This window comes from Varanus komodoensis, unplaced genomic scaffold (genome assembly GCF_004798865.1).
Source record: "Varanus komodoensis strain SLA01 unplaced genomic scaffold, ASM479886v1 scaffold262, whole genome shotgun sequence".
NCBI lineage: Eukaryota > Metazoa > Chordata > Lepidosauria > Squamata > Varanidae > Varanus > Varanus komodoensis.
In genome coordinates this window covers 34,977-55,508 of record NW_025335689.1, presented here as the reverse complement: position 1 = coordinate 55,508, position 20,532 = coordinate 34,977, and the positions used below count along the sequence as shown (strand labels likewise).

At 49.1% G+C, this 20,532-nt stretch overlaps 2 protein-coding genes across 2 annotated transcripts in view; both read right to left on the bottom strand.

The window, feature by feature from the left end:
• Nucleotides 1-1,514: 1,514 nt before the first annotated feature.
• LOC123025296 (cytochrome P450 2J2-like) lies at nucleotides 1,515-14,681 on the bottom strand. Its single transcript, XM_044433886.1, has 9 exons — nucleotides 14,298-14,681; nucleotides 11,754-11,916; nucleotides 10,647-10,796; nucleotides 9,476-9,636; nucleotides 6,525-6,701; nucleotides 5,639-5,774; nucleotides 4,808-4,995; nucleotides 3,731-3,869; nucleotides 1,515-1,961 (listed from the first exon to the last, which is right to left on the bottom strand). Exons 1-9 carry the CDS (start codon nucleotides 14,496-14,498, stop codon nucleotides 1,786-1,788), a joined length of 1,491 nt encoding a protein of 496 aa, XP_044289821.1. The 5' UTR covers nucleotides 14,499-14,681; the 3' UTR covers nucleotides 1,515-1,785.
• A 1,287-nt stretch (nucleotides 14,682-15,968) lies between these two features.
• LOC123025301 (cytochrome P450 2J1-like) overlaps nucleotides 15,969-20,532 on the bottom strand; it is a 9,113-nt gene continuing 4,549 nt past the window's right edge. Inside the window, exons 5-7 of the mRNA XM_044433892.1 lie at nucleotides 20,029-20,292; nucleotides 18,714-18,852; nucleotides 15,969-16,770 (exon numbers count right to left, since the gene is read on the bottom strand). Coding sequence (XP_044289827.1) covers nucleotides 16,595-16,770; nucleotides 18,714-18,852; nucleotides 20,029-20,292 — 579 coding nt within the window. The 3' untranslated portion in view covers nucleotides 15,969-16,594. The remainder of the gene's footprint in view (nucleotides 16,771-18,713; nucleotides 18,853-20,028; nucleotides 20,293-20,532) is intronic.

Genomic DNA, 20,532 nt, shown 5'->3' with positions numbered 1-20,532 from the left:
CCAGATATTATATTTTAACAACATTCTCCTATTCCAAGAGATGCACATCCCAATAAAGGTCGAGCTAGGTGGGAGTTTTTCAGAATGGGGTGATCAACATCACTGGCACAGAAAACAGCTCCCAAAAAACCCATCCTTCCCTGGAAAGAAAAAGGAAGATGTAATATTGTCTAATTTGTGAAGTACTGCTTTGATATACTTCCTTTACTGGTAAAACTCTCTTCATGAGACTTCCATTTGAAAAACAATCACATTCAGATGAAGTAATAATGAAAGTCAGCATTAAAGCAAAGAATTTGAAAACTTCCAGTGCTAACTTCCAGGGTACAAGCAAAACCAATTAAGAGTTAAAGCCAATTTGATGAGGTACTAAAATCACTCTGGTACGGGAAGGCCACAGTAAGCCAAAGGGTTTCTCAGGCCTTTTCAAACACCTGTAAAGATGCTGCCTGAATGAATGCATTCCTGATTGGAAATGCATTCAACAGCCAAACAATATTTGGGCTTCTTAGAAACATTAGAAGAGCCCTCCTTAATTCAGCACAAAGCCCAACCAGGTCCAAATTCCCCTCTGGGATGCCCACAGAGTCTTTGTGTGTGAGGGGAGGGGAAGGGGTTAAAGTCTCCCAACTCCTAGAATTCCACTTTGTGCATTAAAGCGCAAGTTCACTTGCTGGGTTTGCATTCCAAAACTGGAGGGACAGGAAGGCAAATACAAAAGACTCCGTGATGGAATTCTGCCAAGCGCTGGCAGCATTCCAGCCTCTGGGGGAAACAGAGCGTGCTCAGTGCAGCTTTGCCAGAAGTCGCGCCTGCTGCTGCAGCTTCCACTGGGCAGGAAACCCTCCACAGTGTCATCTGCAGGGCCACTCGGGGTTCCAGCAAGCCGATGAAAGGCCCCCCTGCTGAATGAGCCAGAATGAGGGATATTGGCCAGGTTCACCAGCCGTTGAAGGAAATGGAAGCTATGCTGAGCCACAGCTAGGAGAAAAAGGACCAGTCTGTCGATTGGCAGCACTTTGTGACTTACTGTATCGAGCAGAATTCCAACAGATTGCTGTTATGGTTCGTACCGTTAGAGGCAGCTCACAGATGCCACAGATGTTATTAGATCGACAGCTATAATTTCTGATGCACATAATAAATTGAAGCTTATAAAGATGGAATTTGGCACAACCGGGCAGTACCTCCTTAGTACTGAGAAATCAGGATCATTGTCGTAATCCAGGTATGGACCATCCTAAATCTTATTGATAGCCATGGAAAATGCAAAAGCACTGGCTGACTAGCTTCAATAGGGCTTGGACTCAACTGACTTGAGCGGGACTGAGATTGTACTGAACTGAGCTTGGGGCTGGAAGACAGAACTCTCCTGCATGAGGACCTCAGTGTTGCACATCTCCATACTGAAGGACAGAAAAAATCAGGCATTTCACCAGCCTGAAGTTGGTCTTTTGCAGCAGTATGGTCTTGCTTTAGTTCCTCCTGGAGAATGACAGAGACAGAAACAGTGCTGGAGAATCATTCATTCATTCATTCATTCATTCATGGGTCTCAGAATGGTGCATGGGAAAATAAAGACAAACAAATAAAAACGTAATACACATACATTGATGTCAATGTCGATGGAATTAAATATGCCCAACAAGGAAATTAAACACGCTCAAGGCACTGCAATGAGTCAGAGCATCACAAGGGACCATAGCTGCCTTTTTTCCCGCAATGGCCCCCAAGAACAGAAAGGCAGAAAATATTGATAGCCGATCAAGGATAGTGTGCCTTCCCTCAGCGAGAGAATGCGTGTATCTTGTACCGCTGAGGAGCCAGTGTAAAGCCCAACTGGAAGTCGAGGGTTAAAGTCACGTTCTCTGGAGCCTGGAAAGTGAACTTCTGGATCAGAGCAGTGAAGAAAAGGAAAAGCTCCGTCCTGGCCAGCAGCTCTCCGAGACACGCTCGCTTCCCTAGGAGAGAGGACAACACAGTGGCTGGAGAGAGGGAACAACACTTTCCATAGCAATTCAGATTTAAAACATCTGGTGAACGGGGTTAGGTCGGCATAACTGCAGGGTGGGATGCTGCTGACCCTGGAAGAAGGAGGCAAGGAGGCCAGCCCCCCAGTGCCTCTGGCCCCAGCAGCTCTGAGTGCTTCCTGAAAATCTGCTGTGGGGATCCTTGGGAGCAGCATGAGGGAAAATGCAGAAGGACAGAAGGAAGAAGCTGGGAAGGACCCTCCCTCTCACTTGCCTGCCCCACTGATGTCCTATGTTGGGTCTCAGTGCTCCCCAGCCTGGATCTATGCCAACATACGTCTTGACTCGCTGTGAACTAGGCACATCAGCGCTGCCTCAGCCACGAACTGGCTTCACCGAGGGCTTTATCATGGCAATGCTAAAACCTGTTCCACCAGAGAGCCAATTTCCAAATCAGGGAGGCTCTTGGGGGCTGCAGCCCAGTGCTGGGTGGGATGAAGGCCAAAAAGGTGGGGGAAATGCCCCGAGGACCAGCATATTTTCAGTTGCGGTTGTTACTGCCAAGAACAAGCCTTGGAGCAGCTCTGCAACCCTCCAAGTGCTGGGAAAGCAGCACAAAATTTGTGGCTGAGGTGGGAACGGCTGGGGCTGGGACAACCCTGCCAGAGTCCACCCTCCAGCAGCAGCAGACGTCCTCCCCTGCTTGGCCCAGTCTGGGAAAGAGAGCCAAGCCAAGAGGACATTTGCAAGCATGGGTTGTGCAACCAGCAACACTCCCCCGTGGGTGCAAGCTCTGGAAGAATGGTCGCAGGACATAAAATGAGGGTGTCATGACTGGGAACCGGGTGCCATTCCAGGCGGCCAACCAATGTCCCCATCTGGTGGAACCAACAGCACCACAGCTGGGTGTGGAAGATGGGTGTGGCTTGTGCAGTGTGTGGGGCTGGATTCCTGCTGAGCACCCTGGGTGCACTGGGCTCAGGGCTGTGGCAAAGTGGGCTGGAGTCTGGGGAGCCAAGCCCAGGCAATCCAAGAGATTCCCACCCCTGAACAGATTGCTCATACATTTGTGGAACAGGCCCTTAGCCCTTCAGTCTAAGATGCTGCACCCATTTTGGCATTTAACCCCAAATAGAAACATGCCTGAAATACATGGAGAAGATGGTTGTTCTCTTAGCAGAAGAAATCCTGTAAGATTTGGGGCAAGCAACGGAACACAATTTTTTAAAAAGGGATCTGGGTGCTGAGGGAGGGCAGATTACAAGCCAGTTAGTTTAATGTCTGTTCAAGGTGATGCTTGAAAGTGTTATTAAAGAATGAATCCGGAAACACACAGAGGGAAAAGCCCTGCTAGAAAAAGAAATCAGCACAGGCTTCTTGAGGGTAAGCCCTGTCTCATTGACCTGTTAGAGTCGTTTGAAAGTGCCAATAACCATGTGGGCTTGGTTTATTTGGATTTCCCAGAGTATTTTAACAAAGGCCTTGAGCAAGTGATTTCATGCAATTAAAAAAAGGGGAGGATTCTCTTATGGAATAGTAACTGGTTAAGGAAGAGAAGGCAGAGAGTGAGAATGAAGTGTAATTTCCCCATATTTCCCATTATCCAGTCCCCAGATCATCCTTGCTGTCCTCCTGTGGACCCTTCTTTTACTTGGGCATCCGCATGAGCACTGCTTTGTGTAATAGTTATGAGCAGTTCATCAAATCTTATCATCATCACCACCCCCAGCACCCCTACCACCACCACCCCCATCATCCACCTGCAGAGAATGGGATGAACGCTTCCCTTTTCCTGAACTGGCCGTTCTCAAGGAAATGGCCGGGATTGAACACATCGGGGGTTTCCCACTCATCCTTGTCGTGCAGCACGGAGGTCAGGTTGGTGGACAAGACTGTTCCCTGTTGAAGAAAAGGTAGAGAAGGAGATGGGCGGAAACATCAAAAAACTCCTCAATGTGCTCCTCAGTGGACCAACAATGGCACTAACCCTGTGCCTGTACCTACAGATATGCAGAGAATTTTTGGCATGCAGATTATCTGTTCCTTTCATAGTAATGCTTGGACTGAGGCACTAGACTCAGAACCCCATTTAGATGCCTTAGTAGGCTTTCAAAATCTGGGGCTGCTTCAGAGCTAGGACTGGATGCCCACCATACTGACAGGCTTCAAGAACATCAGAGGGAATGTGAGGCGCATCCAGGTTCATGGAGGAGGTGGGAGGACCCAGGAGTCCCCAGTCCATTCCTCCCCAAGAACCGCTTGAAGGGCAGCAGCCCCAGACAACTCATCCAAGCCAAGCTACAGAAGAGAGAAGACACCCCCCGCCCCAGTATTAAGTGACTTCCTTAAAATGTGGTCCTAGTGCTGGCCCATTCTCGTTCCATTTTGGTTCCCACACCTGAGTGACAGAGAGGAAGGAGCAAGATGGAAAGTGCAGCCCTGACAGTCTGTTATTTCTCATCTGAATTACTTTGCAGGTAAAAACCTAGGATCCTGCAAAGCAAAATGCTCACTTGCCACAAAGCAAAGTACTGCACTCTGGATCCCTCTGTCTTTGATTTAGATGAGAAGCATTGTATTTTGGAGCTCACACCCTGACCTCTGCCCTGTTCATTAGATTCTTGGTTCTAAGCTCTCTTTTCTTCTGGACCCACCAGATTGTCTTGCTGCTCCATCCCCACAGCCAGGACTTTAAATGTGAGCCCAGCAACCTGGGGGCCCCTGCAGTCCGTCTCCTCCACCATGGACAGCTGCAGGGTACTCGGATTCCTGGCAGAAAGTCACCTTTCCAGCGGAAGATGCATTGCAAGGATTCAAGCTGTTTCCTTGAGGCTTACTTTGGGCAGGAAAAACCCAGCCACGGTCGTGTCCCTCGTGGCCATTCGGGGCACATTTAGAGGCACGATGTTGCTGAACCTCTGGACTTCATGAATGACCGCGTTGGTGTAGGGCAGGCGATCCCGGTCCTCCAGTGCCGCCTGTCGCGACTGCCCAGTCACGGAATCGATTTCTGCTTGGACTTTTGCTGCAGAGAAAATGACATTTGCCTTCATGAAAAGGTGTGTGTGTGTGTGTGTGTGTGTATGTCTGGGGGGGGTGGGGTCATCTCAACCATCAGGCAAGCAGGATTCCTCCAAGGCCAGCATGAGGAGCAAAACACGTGCACTTTGCAAAGGACATTCCACTTACGCACGACACGGATGGCGTGAGAGGAGCGAGCAGCTCTCCCTCCTTCATTCCACCTGCAGAACCTCAAGCCAAACACACGGACAAAAGCGTCTTGGCACCTGTGAGAGGAAGGGGCTTCTTGTGGCTCGGCCACACTGCTCGAAACTGTGGGGACATTTGTGCAATGCTGCACTTGCTTGTGTTTCCTGCACTAGCCCTTTGCTGGCCACAGTGCTCGTGCCCTTTCTGCATGTTGACCGGCTTCAAATATACTTCCCTTGGTAGTGCTTTAGCCGTCATCCTGAATGAGGCAACTCACAGCACAGTGCTCAGCAGTCTGGACAGAAGGTCAGTTCCTGAGTTTGCAAAACAGATTTCACACACTCTTCTGACATGACTCATTTGCACTCCTTATCAGGGCTAAGAATGGCTTCACCAAGCAAGGTGCAGAGCAGCAATTATCGTAAGGGAGCAATGCAGAGAAACACGCACAGCCCTACCTTGGATGTCTGGGTGAAGGGCCATGTACAGCAGAGCCCAGCGGAGCGTTGCAGAAGTCGTCTCCGTTCCGGCACCAAACAGATCCAGTGCACAGTGTAGTAAGCCTTCCTCGTGGAAAGTGGGAGCAGCGTCTTCCTGAGAAAACGGGAACGAGGAAGCAGGTTAGCCTTTCACTAAGGGCATCAGCCCTTGCTGTCAGATGGGTCAACGTCTGCATTCAGGACCTCATAGTGTCAAGCCAAGTTTTGTTGGAATCTCTGGAGCTGGGATTGTGTGCAAAGGAAGGGAAGGGGAAGGGTCCCCATAACTGCCGGTCCAGATTCCAAAGTGAGGAAAATGGCATCCTCAAGGCAGGAATATCAGTAGATCATGTGATGCTCCTGATCAATCTTTTAATAAATTGTTATTATTATTATGGGCCATGTTAATGGTTTGTTCTTCCATATCACCAAGGAGCTGTGAAGTTATGCTGGCAAAAAACATGAGCATGCAGCTGACATATGGATAAGGAAACTGCACAACTGAGCACAATCATACAGGAGAGGGAATAGTCAGCCTCAGGTGGCTGGACCCCCCTTTGCAATCACGTAAAACCATCACAACAGTTATCAGCAGGTGGGACATCCAGGGAACCCCCAGAAATAGCCCTCTAGCTTGCAAGCTAGGAAGACATGACCTTTGGCTGCATTCCGAATGCCTACACCATCAGTGTGAATTCAAGCACCCTTCAGAGATTTAGGCATGTGGGGAGAGGCAGTCCTCTAGTCCTGTCCCTCCACATCATCCTTCTTGACCCCCAAGTCCTGTCTTGCAAGGGTGGAGTGACACCGGAAAGCCCCTAAGTTAAGCAACAAATTTCCCTCCTCCTCTCGGCTGATCAATTACCTTGGCCATTTCATTCAAATACGCATCAATGAAGTCTCTCGTTTCATGTGGGTTCCAATCTTCTTTGTGCTTTTCAACGATTTCTCTCACGAATGATTTGAGATGTCCCCAGTTTTTAAAAAGGGTCTGATGGGGACCTGGCACATGTTTCATGAGGGTTGGAAAGGTGTCAAACAGCTGTGGAAACAAACAGTACAATGGCTTGAAAGAGACGAATTGTGGACCATCTGGTGAACTTCTCAACACCATTGCCCATCAATGTACTATCAAGAGCAAGGGGCTGGCAGAAAGAAGAGGCATCTCTAGTGCATATCAGAAACAAGAGGAGTATAAAGTCAGGGAATCTTAACATGGAAAAGATGGAGGGACCAATGAAGCCCTTGGAACCAGTTCCCTGGTCAATGCAGGACTCCTAGTCAACACCCCTAGTGTGGGGGAGACCATGACCCCCCCCCCATCCAATTGGTTCCACTGTGCTGAGAATCAGAAATTTCTTCCCGCTGTTCAGCTTGAATCCGGCTTCCGGTAGCTGGACAACCTTCCACTTCAAGTGGTCAATATGTCCATCCGTTGTCTCTTCTCAAGACCAAACTTGTCTAATTCTTTCAATTTCTCCTTCACAGGGCCTTATTTTCAGTCGCAGGATTGCAGAAATAGGCTCTGATTTGTGTGTGTGTGAATCCCAAAAAAGACACAGGCAAAATGAAGTTTAAACAGCAGGAGTATATTTTACCCTGAATACAGGGATTTCTCCATAACAAAAGTGGGAAAGTCATCACTCCCAGGAGCAATAATCCTCATGCCTCCATATCCTCTAGATTTTTGTGCCACTTTGCAAACTGGACATTTGCGGCAAGATCACTTTGTTTATTCATATGCAGGTTCTTGTCTACAACAATTCCATGATCTTTCTTACTTACCATGAACCAAGTATCTCCCAGCTAGTACCTTCCTTTACGTTCTTCCAGCATCCGTAACTTGGCATTAGTCCTTGTCAAAATTCATGCTGCTATTTTCAGCCAGCAGTCCAAATTCCTCTCCTTTGTTACCAATCCTCAGTTTGAGAAGCTGCCACTGATGAGCAATCTTTGAATCCTATTGTAGCCAAGTGTGGATCCACCTCGCAGTTGTTCAATGTGGCCCATGCAGAGCTAGTTTTCTATTCATTCTACATAATAAGATGTAAAGGTGGGCATGTCGTGAGCGGAGTCAGACTAGATGGCCTGGGAGGTCCCTTCTGACTCGCTCTGTTTCTATGGAAGAAAGGGTGGCTCAGCTACTCTGTGTGGATGGCAAAATGAGAACAGCTGAGAAAGAAGAAGCAGAAGTGCTCAGTTCTCACTTTGGCTCAGTCTTCCCCCGGAAAAGGATCTACATCCCCCCAGGTGAGGGGAAAAAGGAAGAACTTGGGGACTACAGGCCAATCAGCCTGACATCAATCAGCCCTGGGAAAATTCTGGAGAACATTATAAAGCAGTCAGTCTGCAAACACCTTGAAAACAGTGCAGTGGTTACCAGAAGCCAGCACAGATTTGTCAAAAGCAAATCCCACAAGAATAATCTGATCTCATTTTTTGATTGGCTCCCATCTCCAGTGGAATGCTCTGGACATAATCTATCTGGACTTCAGCAAAGCTTTTGACAAGGTACCCCATGATATCCTGATTAGAAAACTAGCTCTGCATGGGCCACATTGAACAACTGCGAGGTGGATCCACACTTGGCTACAATAGGATTCAAAGATTGCTCATCAGTGGCAGCTTCTCAAACTGAGGATTGGTAACAGGGGAGAGGAATTTGGACTGCTGGCTGAAAATAGCAGCATGAATTTTAACAAGGATTAATGCCAAGTTACGGATGCTGGAAGAACATAAAGGAAGGTACTAGCTGGGAGATACTTGGTTCATGGTAAGTAAGAAAGATCATGGAATTGTTGTAGACAAGAACCTGCATATGAATAAACAAAGTGATCTTGCCGCAAGTGTCCAGTTTGCAAAGTGGCACAAAAATCTAGAGGCTATGGAGGCATGAAGATTATTGCTCCTTGGGAGTGATGACTTTCCCACTTTTCCATTGAGCTTCACCTGCTGATCTTTTCATTTGCTAGCCTCAATTCACCCCTAGGTTTGTCTCCCTAATCATTAAATAACCCTAACCCTAAATTCCACATTATTTACCTTTACCCTTCCTTTGGAGGCTTGCCTTCCTTCCACTTCCTATACATGTCTGTCTGTCCATCTGACTGTCTGTCTGTCTTCAGATCATTTCTAACCACTTTTGTGAAGCCCCATTGGCCTCTTCTCTTGTCTTCTAGCTTTTCTCCTCATTCGAATTCTGAGTAATTGTGCCTTCTGAATTTCCTTTTTTAACAACTCTACACACATCTTTAGCATCTTTTCTCATCGGGGTTGCTTACCATGAGTCTTAGCATTGTTCTGGGTTGATTAGAATGGTCTTTTGTGAAATTCAGGGTAACTGTTAGCCTACACTTGGCTCTTGCTTCCTTTAGAATCAAGCATGGCATGGTCACACCCTCCAGGGGCAAAGCAAGGGCCCCTTTGTCCACTTGGTTGCCAGCTGGGCTAGAAGCAGGCCAAGGAGAGCCTGTTGACCTGGTTGGTTGACCCTGAGTCTCCTGCCCACTGCAGCCTGTCCCCCAGTCGCATCCTCGAGAGCCTTCAGGTGGCTCCACAGGGCCACTGCTTCCACTGGAGCGGATGGTCTTCTAGTTCTCCTGCTCCTGACTCCCTTTCCCAGAGAGCTTCCTCCTCATTTTCCCTTGCCTCGGGATTCCCATATTCTGTCTCTTAGTGGCTGCTGTTCCACCGCCCTGTCTAGAAACGCTTCATCTTCTCGTCTCCCCTCGAGGGTGGACACGTGGGGATCCAGTGTGCTCGCCTTGCCCTCCCCCGGGGCTCTAGCTTGTTCATCCAATTACAATGCTTCCATACCTGGATCCAAATACTTCCTTGAAGCTCTGTGGTTATTTCAAACAAGGCCAATAGCTTCTGGAATTTATTATCAGAATACTCAAAACGGTCCCCAAAAGTGATGGAGCAGATGACATTTGAAACTGCATTCTTAATCTGCAAATGGGGGTCAAAGGGTTGCCCTGGGGAGAAAATGAATGGGTGGCAGAGGGTATATTAGACTCATATTAGTTAAGCCTCCTGTTTAATAGAACTTCTGTATGGAGAAAGTTGTGCAATATTTGAATAGAATGAGACATTTTCTGAAACATCAGCAAATCCTACCATTTCAAAGTGGCTGGTGCAAGAAGCCCTGGCCAGCGCAGTGTATCTGATGTCCTGCATATTTTCAAATAGACTTGCCACCTGGGCGACAATCCTGTGTGTGCTTACATGGTAGATAGTTCTATAATTCCCAGCCTGCCCCTCTCGGCTGAGTGAAGAGCACTTTCTACATTTGGTGAGGGAACATGACCTTCCCCACTTCCCTCTGCCTCCCAGCTGATCAGCCATCAGTCTGGCAGCAGGACAGGTTGCTGTTTCCCCTTTGCAGGGAACAACACCCCTGACCCCACCATGGAGGGAACCACATGTGGGTTCCCCCGGATGTGGCCCAGGCTTCTCCTCCAGGTTGGGAGTGGAACCAAGAGGCTTAAACCAGGTGACCAAATTTTGCATCCCAAGCGAGGATGCGCGGCCTTAGTCATCTCCCCATTCAAGAAAGGTTAATGTATTGGCAATTGCAAGCCCAGTCGAATTAGGATCTGCCTGCAACAGCGGGACTGCCCACAAGTCCCCTTCACCCGAGCAGAAGAACATGTAAATTGTGCTGCCTGATGCATGAGTGCCATGCCAGATTGAGACAGGACCATGACTTGTACAGCACCAGAAATGCTGAGGTGGGGCAGGCGGCAGTCATGGCTGAGTGTTTGCTCGTTCTTTTGCCTGAGAGGTTCAACTAGGACTGAAGGAGGGCATCTCCAAGACCTCTCCTCTCCTCTCTTCTCCTCTCCTCTCTGCGGAGTCTTCCTGGGGGCTGCCCAGCTGGGCCAGAGCGACTCTGGTGAACTGGAGCACCAGTCCAGCCATCACATCCTTGTGCTGCTGTGTACAGGAGAGCTTCTTGGACAGACTCTGTGTCTCCAGGGCTTACCTTTCTCCTCCTCGATGGCATCAGTTAGGTATCTGCATTCCTCCTGGATTCGTTCTTCTAAGCTTCTCTTGCCCAAACCAAAGTTTCTCAATGTGGATAAGGCAAACCGCCTGTGCTGCTTCCAGCTGAGCCCATTGGAGAAGACCAGTCCTAGTTGGGAAGGATTATCAGGGCAGCACTGAGCACCTGGGCATGCCTTTCATGTGGGAAAGACAGACTCAGTGCACTCTTTAGACCTTTCCCTTTGCCCTACGCATGACACAAGTCTGCAAGGCATTAGGCGAAGATGAAGTTTCATTCATGGATCTTCTCTGCTGATCTTGATTATCTTTCTACCTAACTTATTTCCCATAGAAACAATACTTAAAATACCAGAAACAATCCAGCACCCATCCAACAGTTAGCATAACTCTAACTGTTCCCATAGACATAAGTTCAGAGAGAAACAGTATGAAGCTCAGGAATCAGAGAATGGGAGGGGGCAAGCACGGACCCCAGGGGGAGGCCAGCTCTGGACACAGGCCTGGCATCCCAGCCCATGGGCACCGCACACCCGTCCTGCCCACACGAGGGACAGCTGTCAAGGGCCTACCCTGCCGGACAGGTAGCGTCTCTCTGTTAGGCAGGAAGCTGCTTCCCTCTTTAGATGCAGACAAGATCAGCAGGTGAAGCTCAATGGATCTGTCAAACAGCCGGCTTGCACTGCTAGTACAATCTTCTACCAGTGAAGTAACTGTACCTTGTTCAGTTATTACGGGTTTCATGACCAACAGAAGCTTTGTATGAAGCACATGCTCAAGTCCCATGTAACCGCTTTCATTCTGTTTACCAATAGTGGAAATGCAACACTAATGGAAGCATGCATTGAGAATTTATGAAACTATCTAAAACCGTTTTCTGAACACTACAGCATGCAGTTGTGTTAAGTTACAAATCACATCATCCCAAGGTGGCAGACTCTATAAGCCGGGGAGGCAGGACTTGTAATCCAGCACATTGCAAAGGCCTGAGGCTGGGAAGGCTATTTCACAGAATCACATGATGTGTGCACACCCTTTAAAAACAAGCAAGCAAGCAAGCAGTGAAAGCTGATTTAAAGAAACTCACCATCTGACCCAAAGAGTTCACGTGGTAAAGGCAATTCTGGACGGTCTACAAAATCTTCACCTTGATGGACAAGGACCTCCTTCACCAGTGGCAGCCCACTCACAACCACAAACTGCATGCTTCCAAGCTTCAGGCTGAGGACGTTGCCATATTTTTCTCTAAGCTGCAGTGGGAAAAGAAGACAAGACCAGATGCATCCCAGGTTCACCTGTCCAACTGTCTCACTCAGTTCCTGTCATTGCGTCTGGATGGTGGGCAAATTGGTTGGCTCTCTCCAAGCACAGGGGGCCACCTTCTGGCCTTGCCGTCCACGACTCTTGCAGCTTTGCCCCAGAATGAGGGACAGAAAGAGGGACAGTGGGTGAGGCGAAGCATTTGTCTGGGGCACGGGTAACCTGCTGCTGTTTCCTGCACTTGGCCCTTTCGAGGAAATGCTTCTCTTCATGTATTTGAACAACCAATGAACAAAACCAACCAATACCATGTTTTATTGATCAACATCACTTCTTTGCCATGCATTCTAAAGGCTAGGAAAGTACAGCTGAAAATAATTGTTATTTGGTGTGTTTTGTCAAAGGGCCAAAAGGAGCAAAGACTTTGCTCTAATATGGCAGCCAGATGCCTGCCAAGGAGTTGAAGACTTAAGATGGGATTCCTGATCTGATCAGCATTCAAGTCTTGCTTCCCACATACACCTTAGAAAAGCTCTTATCCCCTTTCCTGAAAGGCTGGTCTTTTGGTGCGCAGCGTAGACATGCTAATGTCTGCCTTTTGTTGAAGGTTCTTCTCTTTTGTGTTGATTTATTTACTCAAAATTTTTATATATTGTCAAAAATATTATAAAATCTCAAGACAGTTTGCATAAAGAGACCAAAATATAAATATGCATTAAAACTAGTATTACAAGAATAAATAATTAGGAACTCCTAAGTCCTGGGACTTGCTACACCAAATTAAAGTTAAAATACAGTACTGATCAAAAAACTGGGAGAATAAAAGGTTTTCGGCCTGTTGCTGGAACACATAAAGCATCAGCTCCAGGCACACCTCTCTGATGAGGGAGTTCCCTTATGAGAGCCCTATTACAGTGAAGGCCGTCATGCTTGTAGTAGCCTCCTCACCTCAGCCAAGGAGCGCTCTCCAAGAAGGACTTCCATGGATTATCTTGGGGTCTGGCAGGTCCATAAGGAAGGAGACATTCCCTTTGATAGCCAGGCCCTAACCCATTTAGGGTTTTTTCTGCTATTGTTAATATCTGAAAAAGGGACCAGACTTCAGTTGGTAGCCAGTGTAGCTTATGAAGGAGCATTGTGATCTGTTCTCGTCTACGGATCCCCGTCAACAGTCTAGCAGTTCTATCGTATTACATGCATCCGCTATTGCTGCATGCTAATTTGCCTCCAGCAAGCTGCGTACCGATCCCCGACCTTCTCCAAACTGCATGCATGAAAGCATCTTGTACAGACACCATCTTCAAGGTATCTGCAGGGTCTGCCTACACGCCTCGAAGATTTTCTGTTCGGGTGGATAACCTGCGAGTGTTGTTTTGGTTTCACACCCCAGCCGACACTCGAAGGGCGGATATTTCACTTTGGACAGTTCCATTGGCTCAGGCATTTCGCCACTGCATGGCCACCTGGGCTGAACTCAGCTTTTGTGCCCACAGCTCCTGCCTGCAGGTGTCAAACCTCCCTCTGGATCCAACTGTGGCAGTGAATCGATACGTGAATGTTTGCCCTGTGGGCATGGCCATGTTTTGCGACTCTGAACCATGAAGCTGGGTGTGTTTCTGGGGGAAATCGATGCAGCAACAACCACAGCTCAGGTCATATAAATCTGCAGCTGATGTCATGTAGATAAGACAGTGGTGGGAATGCTTCTGAGTAGAAACATTTCCAGGGACATGGACTTTGGCTTTGGGAGTCCAGAGTTCAGGCTACTACAGAATGGGGGAGCTTGCTCCGTGGAGACTCAAAGCAGCCACATTTCTAGCCTGCGAATGACCCTGTAGAGGAGAGGAGTTCCTTTTGGGTGCACTCTGGATTTCATGGAATCAGTGACCTGAGGGGGGCCTTGCAGGACTCCTAGATCAGCCCCAAGCTTGATGCTGGAATGACAGGGCCAAACTGCAGCAAATGGGGGCAGCTCCTTCTGGACCCTCTGGCAAGGAGAGCCCCCCTCCCTGCCCTCCCCCCCAGTAACTGGATACACGGTCAAACGATCTTGCCATCAAGACCTCCCTCCTGAAGTCCCACTGAAGCCCCGTATCCTGCACTGGAAGCCCATGAGGCTGGGAAGGCTTTTCTAAAGGTCCCCACAGTTCCCTTGGGGGCAGCAGAGAGCATCTGAAGAGCGCTGTCCAGTTGCCCCTCAGCCTTCTTTTCTTCAGAGTAAAGGTGCCCAGTTCCTCCCACTTTTCCTGGAGGATTTGTGTCCCAGACCACTCCTCCCACGCTCTTCCAGCACGTTTAAACCTTTGGAAACTGCGGTGTCTATACCTGTTTCCTTGCAGCCCTTGTCCCTCCAACTGGCCCCGATCCTTACCTTCTCTATATCAGAAAACGGATTCTTGGCACTAACATGCAGAAGATTCCCCAGGAAGGGGAGACGCACAGGACCCGGAGGAAACCCCCTCGGGCGCCTCCCTTTCAGGTAGTCGGCAAGGAGCAGGAAGGTAGCCAGGAACACCAGAACCACGGGGAGAGACAAGCCCTCCTGGAGCGCGGAAAGTAAGTGCCACAGCATCTTCACCCTCTGCAGCCGGCCAAGCCGGACGGTCCGTGGAGGGAACCCAGCAAAAGGAGCTCTGCCTTTCTCTCGGCGGATGTTGTGAGTATTTCTCGTGCAGCTTTTGCAAGAATGAGTACAAAGGCTGCCTGCCAAAGGGCAACACACCACTCCCACCAAACGGAAACTGACTCATCTATCCCCTAACAGGGAAGAAGCAGGAGAAAATGATCTTTCTCAAAGGAGTTCTGAGGCTTGCCTGTCGTGTCTCCCCCCCCCCCTCCCCGCCATACTCCATGCATGGAAATTGCTCTGCCTCCGTTCAGCGCGGGGGGCAAAGCTGCCCCTCCACGGCACCTGAGGCTCGATAAGGGGGTGCCATGCAAGCCCCACGGCAGGCCGTCCTGCCCTCCAGCAGCCCCCTGCCGTGCCCCCCTGCCGTCAACAGCAGCCCAGCGAACTCCTGCCTGCGCTCACCCTCCGCAACATCGGGATCGACACCCTGCACGTTCCCTGGCAGGCCCTGCGCTGTCAGCAGGGCGGGCTCCTGGGCTCCATTTCTCCAGTCCTTGGGACCAAGGCGGGGTCTGCAGCCTGGATCTCTGGCTCAGGTGCTGTGCAGTTTGCGTGCTCCCTGCGAAATGTTGCAAAGAAGCAGGGCATTTGGACCAATTTAAGGAACTGGAGATGGTGCCAGCAGGGAACACCTGGACTGCTAAGCCCATTATCTACAGCCAGCAGGCCGCCTGCCAGGCTGCCCAGGAATGATGGGAATTGTAGCGTAACACATCCAGGTGAATCCAGGTTGGGGAAGGCTGTCCAGGGCAGGGGTGTTTTCAGAGGTCTCTCCCTCTCAAAACGATGCTTTAAATTTGTCAGAAATGAAAAGATTAGGGTACCAGATTGTTCTGACTGCTGCTGATCAGCTGCTCTGCAGGCAGGAAGGTCTGGAGAATTTTCCTCCAGGCCCCAGCCAGTCTTCCGCCACTTCGCTCTCCACCTCTCCCCTCTCTGCCCTTCTTCTCACTGTTTCTGCCCTTCCCATCCCTTGCCTTCCCTGTCCTCTTATTTCCTGGACCTGACCTTGCTTTTTCTCTCCACCTGCCCCGCCATCTTCCAAGTTCCCCCCACTCTCAGCCTCTCGTAGTCTTTTGCCTTCCTATTTCTCTCCCCTCACTTTTTTACCTCCCCACCTCATCACATGTCTAGCCATCCATCCATCCATACATTTAAAACATTTGCAACCTGTCTTTACCTGCAGGACTCACGATGGGTAACCATTAAAAAGCCATTTGGCCTGGTGCCAAAATGAATGAAGTGTCTCTGGGGAACAGGAAAGAGATGCTCCTTCGGATATCCAGGCCCTAAACCACTGAGGGCTTTATATAGCAGGATTACATAATCAGGATTAAATAATCCACCCTTGGATTATAGGGCACCATAGAAGTAGAAACAGAAAGACAGACAGACAGACAGACATTCTTCTATTCCAAGGGATTCATATTAGGATGAAGATATATATTCTGTACATTTTATGAGTTGATATAATGCTTTTACAGGTAAGACACTCTCAGTGAGGCTCCTGTGAATAATATTGGAATAGCAATCATTTTTGGATGAAGCAATCATGAAAGCCAGCTTTAAAGCAAAGAACTTTATAACTTCCCAATGCAAGGATGCTACAAAGAAGTTCCTGATTACCCTCAACAAGTCTTGGTCTCGACTATCTTGAACGGGACTGAGATTGTGCTGGACTGAGTTTGGTGCAGGAAGACAGAGCTCTCCTGCCTGAGCGTCTCAGTATTGCGTATCTCTGTTGTGACGGACCAGAAAAATGGGGCTTTCAGTGGCTTGAAGTTCCTCTTTTGCAGCAATTTGTTGATGCTCTATTTCCTCCCGGAGAATGACACAGACAGAATATCTGCTAGAGAAGTCTGGATTCTTCCCCAACCCGCCAGTCCCATGAAATTAATCATGCACAACAATTCCCCATCCAGGCATTGCAATGAGGCAAAGCATCACAAGGGACCGTGGCTGCAATTTCTTCCTCAATGGCCCCCAAGAACAGAAAGGCAGAAAATATTGATATCCGACCAAGGATCATGTGGCTTCCCTCAGCGAGAGAACGCGTGTATCCGGTAAGGCTGAGGAGTCAATGTAAAGCCCACCCTGAAGTCGAGGCTTAACGTCATGTTCTCCGGAGGCTGGAAAGTGAACTTCTGCATTAGAGCAGTGAAGAAAAGGAAAAGCTCCGTCCTGGCCAGCAGCTCTCCGAGACACGATCGCTTCCCTAGGAGAGAGCACACAGCTGCTAAATGAATAAATGGCTTTGCACACAGCACAGCAAAGGACTGGGCCACTCACAGCTGCCGTGTGTCTACATGTTATGTACAAACCTGTTCTATCCAATACTTATTCAGACAAGGGAGAAACTGGACAGATGTGGCCCTGGGTTTTAGGACTCCGAAATAATGGACATGATGTGGTGCAGACTTTCTCTCTTAATGCTCTTTCTCCATTTTCCAAATCCCAAAGACTTAGACAGGGAACAACACTTTCCACACCAATTCAGACTTAAAATGCCTGGATCCAGGTAACTGCAGGGTGGGATGCTGCTAATGATGGAGGAAGGGGGCAAGGAGGCCAGCCTCCCAGTGCCTCTAGTCCCAACAGTTCTGGGTGTTTCCTGAAAATCTGTTCTGGGTTTTCTCTGGAACAGCATCAGAGAAAAGAGTAGGACAGAAGGAAGAAACTGGCAAGGGCCCTCCCTCCCATGCACCTGCCCCTGCCCCTGTGTTGTCCTACAATGGATCTCAGTGCTCCTCAACCTGGGATTTGACTCGCTATGAACTGGGAACGTCAAAACTGCCACAACCACAGACTGGCTTCACCGAGGGCAATATGGTGGCCACCTTAAACCTGTTTGTCTGGAGAGCCAAATTCCAGTTCAGAGATGCTCTGTGGGACTGTAGCCCAGTGCTGGGTGGGATGATGGCCAAAAAGGTGGGGCAAAATGTCCCAAGGGCCAGCATGTTCTCAGTGGCAGTTATTCTTGCCAGGAACAAGTTTAGGAGCAGCCCTGCGACCCTTCAAGTGCCAGGATAAGTTCTGGCTGAGAGGGGAACAGCTCACGTTCGGACAGCCCTGCCAGAGTCCACCCCTCTAGCAGCAGCAGACTTCCTCCCATGGTTGGCCCAGTCCTGCAAAGCGAGCTGAGCCAAGAGGACGTCTTCAAGCGTGGGTTGTGCAACCAGCACCCAAATCAGGTTCAGGCACCCAAAAAATGGCCATATGACAATGGGCCATTGAATGGGGTTGCCCAACATGCCTGGACACACCGGGCACCATTCCAGGTGGTCAACCTACTTTGTCTTTCGGTAGAAGCAGCGGCAGAGCTGGCTGTGGAAGATGGGTGCTGCTTGTGCAGTGTGTGGGGCTCGAATCCTGGTGAGCACCCTGGATGCGCTGGGCTCAGGGCTCTGGAAAAGTGGACTGGAGTCTGGGGAGCCAAGCCCTGGCAAGCCAAGAGATTCCTGCCCCCAAATATATTGCTCGCACTTTCCTAGGCATAGCTATTTGGGGAATATGCCTTTGTCCTTAGGCCTAAGATGCTGCACCCCAACTTGACAGCCAACAACAAATAGAAACATGCCTTAAATACATACAAAAGATGCTTTGGTCTCTTAGCAGAAGAAGTCTCATAAAATTTGGAGCAAACAGCTTAAGACCATTTTTAAAAAATGGATCAAGGTGGATTACAAGCCAGTTAGTTTAGTGTCTGTTCTGGGTAAATCACCTGAAAGTTTTATTAAAGAAAGGATCCGTAAGCACACAGAGGGACAACTCCTGCTGGGGAAAAAAATCAGCATGGCTTCCTCAAGGGAAAGTCCTGTCTCATTAACCTGCTAGAGTGTCAGTAAGCAAGTGCACATGGTTTTTTTTTTTTTTGGATTTCCAAAAGAATTTTGACAAAGACCCCGAACAAACAAATCAGCCATGGAATGAAAAAAAAGCAGGGGGAATTCTCTTATGGATCAGTAACTGGTTAAAGAACAGAAGGCAGGGAGTGTAAATAAAGTGTAATTTCTCCAAGTTTGGCAGAATCCAGGTCCCAGATCATCCTCGTTGCCCTCCTCTGGATCCTTCTTTCCTTGGGGATCCAAATAAGCACTGCTTTAGGTAAGAGTGGATGAACTGCTCATAACTATTATCATCATCATTATCAAAATTCACCTGTAGAGAACGGGATGAACGCTTCCCTTTTCCTGAACTGGCCGTTCTTAAGGAAATGGCCGGGATTGAACACACCGGGGGTTTCCCACTCATCCTTGTCATGCAGCACGGAGGTCAGGTTGGTCATCAGGATGGTTCCCTGTTGAAGAAATGGTAGAATAGGAAATGGATGGAAACATCAGGAAACTCCTCAATAGACTCATTAGCGGACTGACAATAGCACTAAGCACCATGTGGTACCAAGAGACACACAGAGAATTTTTGGCCTGCAGATTATCTGTTCCTTTCATAGTAATCCTTGGACTGGGACACTAGACTCAGATCCCCGTTTGGACGTCTTAATATGTTTTCAAAATGTGGGGCTGCTTCAGAGCGAGGACTGGGTGCCCACCAAACTGACAGGCTTCAAGAACTTCACAGGGAATGCGATGGGCTTCCAGGTTCATGGAGGAGCTGGAAGGACGCAAGAGCCCCCAGTCCATTCCACCCCTTCTGGGTGAAAATATTCCCCAAGAGCTGCTGGAAGGGCTGCAGCTCCAGATAACTCATCCAAGCCAAGGCACAGAAGAGAGCAGAGACCCCACCAGAAGTATTAAAAACTCCCTTGAAATGAGGTCCTAGGGCTGGCCCATTTGCATTGCTTCTTTGCTCCAGCATCCTCATGACCACGAGGGTGGCAAGGCGGGAAGCGCAGCTCTGCAGCAGGGATGCAATGCCCACTGGTTCCACAATCGTGCAGGAGCAGAGGAGCAGGTACGATGAGCGAGCCACAATCTCATTGTGGAAAGGGGCCAGATGGACAGCGGAGTAAGTTTGGGGTCTCCGGCACAGGGCCTGCTGGGTTCCTTGGCCCTGATGTTCTCTTATTTCTCATCTGGATTATTTTGTGTCTTAAATGTGGAATCCTGCAAAGCAAAATCCTTACATGCCACAAAGTCAACTGCCAGCACAAAGCAAGTGCTGCTCTCTGGCTCCACCTGTCTCTGATCCAGAAGAGAAGCATTGTGCTTTGGGTCTCACACCCGCACCTCTGCCTTATTAATTCGGGTCTTGATCATAAATTCCCTTTCCTTCTGATCTCACCAGATTGTCTTCTGGAACCAGCCAGGCCCGTGTGGCAGCCATATTAGGCACAGTCGAGCCATACCCCCACCCCCACAGGCAGCACTTACAATATGACCCCAGAAATTTGGGGGCCACTGCAGTCCAGCTCCTCCACCAAAGAAAGCTGCAGGGTATTTGGATTCTTGGAATGAACTCATCGTTCCAGGGGAAGATGCATTGCCAGGATTCGAGCTGTTTCCTTAAGGCTTACTTTGGGCAGGTGAAACCCGGCCAGGGTCGTGTCCCTTGTGGCCACGCGGGGCACATTTAGAGGCAGAATGTTGCTGATCCTCTGGACTTCGTGAATGACTGCGTTGGTGTAGGGCAGGCGATCCCGGTCCTCCATTGCCAGCTGTCGCGACTGCCCAATCACCGAATCGATTTCCGCATGGACTCTGGCTGCAGACAAAACGATGTTTGCCATCAAGAGAAGGAGGTGTGGGGACAAACCCCAAGTATCAGGCAAGCAGGACTCCTTGAAGAAATTAGGGCCAGCATTGAGGGGAAGGCACGTGCACTTTGCAAAGCGCGTTCCACTGATGCACCACGCGGATGGCATGAGAAGAAGGAGCTTCTTTCTGTGTCAGGCAAATACTCTTGTGAACAAATCTGTGAAGGGGCAGGTCCATGCGGGGACCACCACCCACAGCTTTTAACAGCTACCCCTACCTAATTCTCTCTCAGACACTTAGAACATCATTAACTTTTTAAAAAG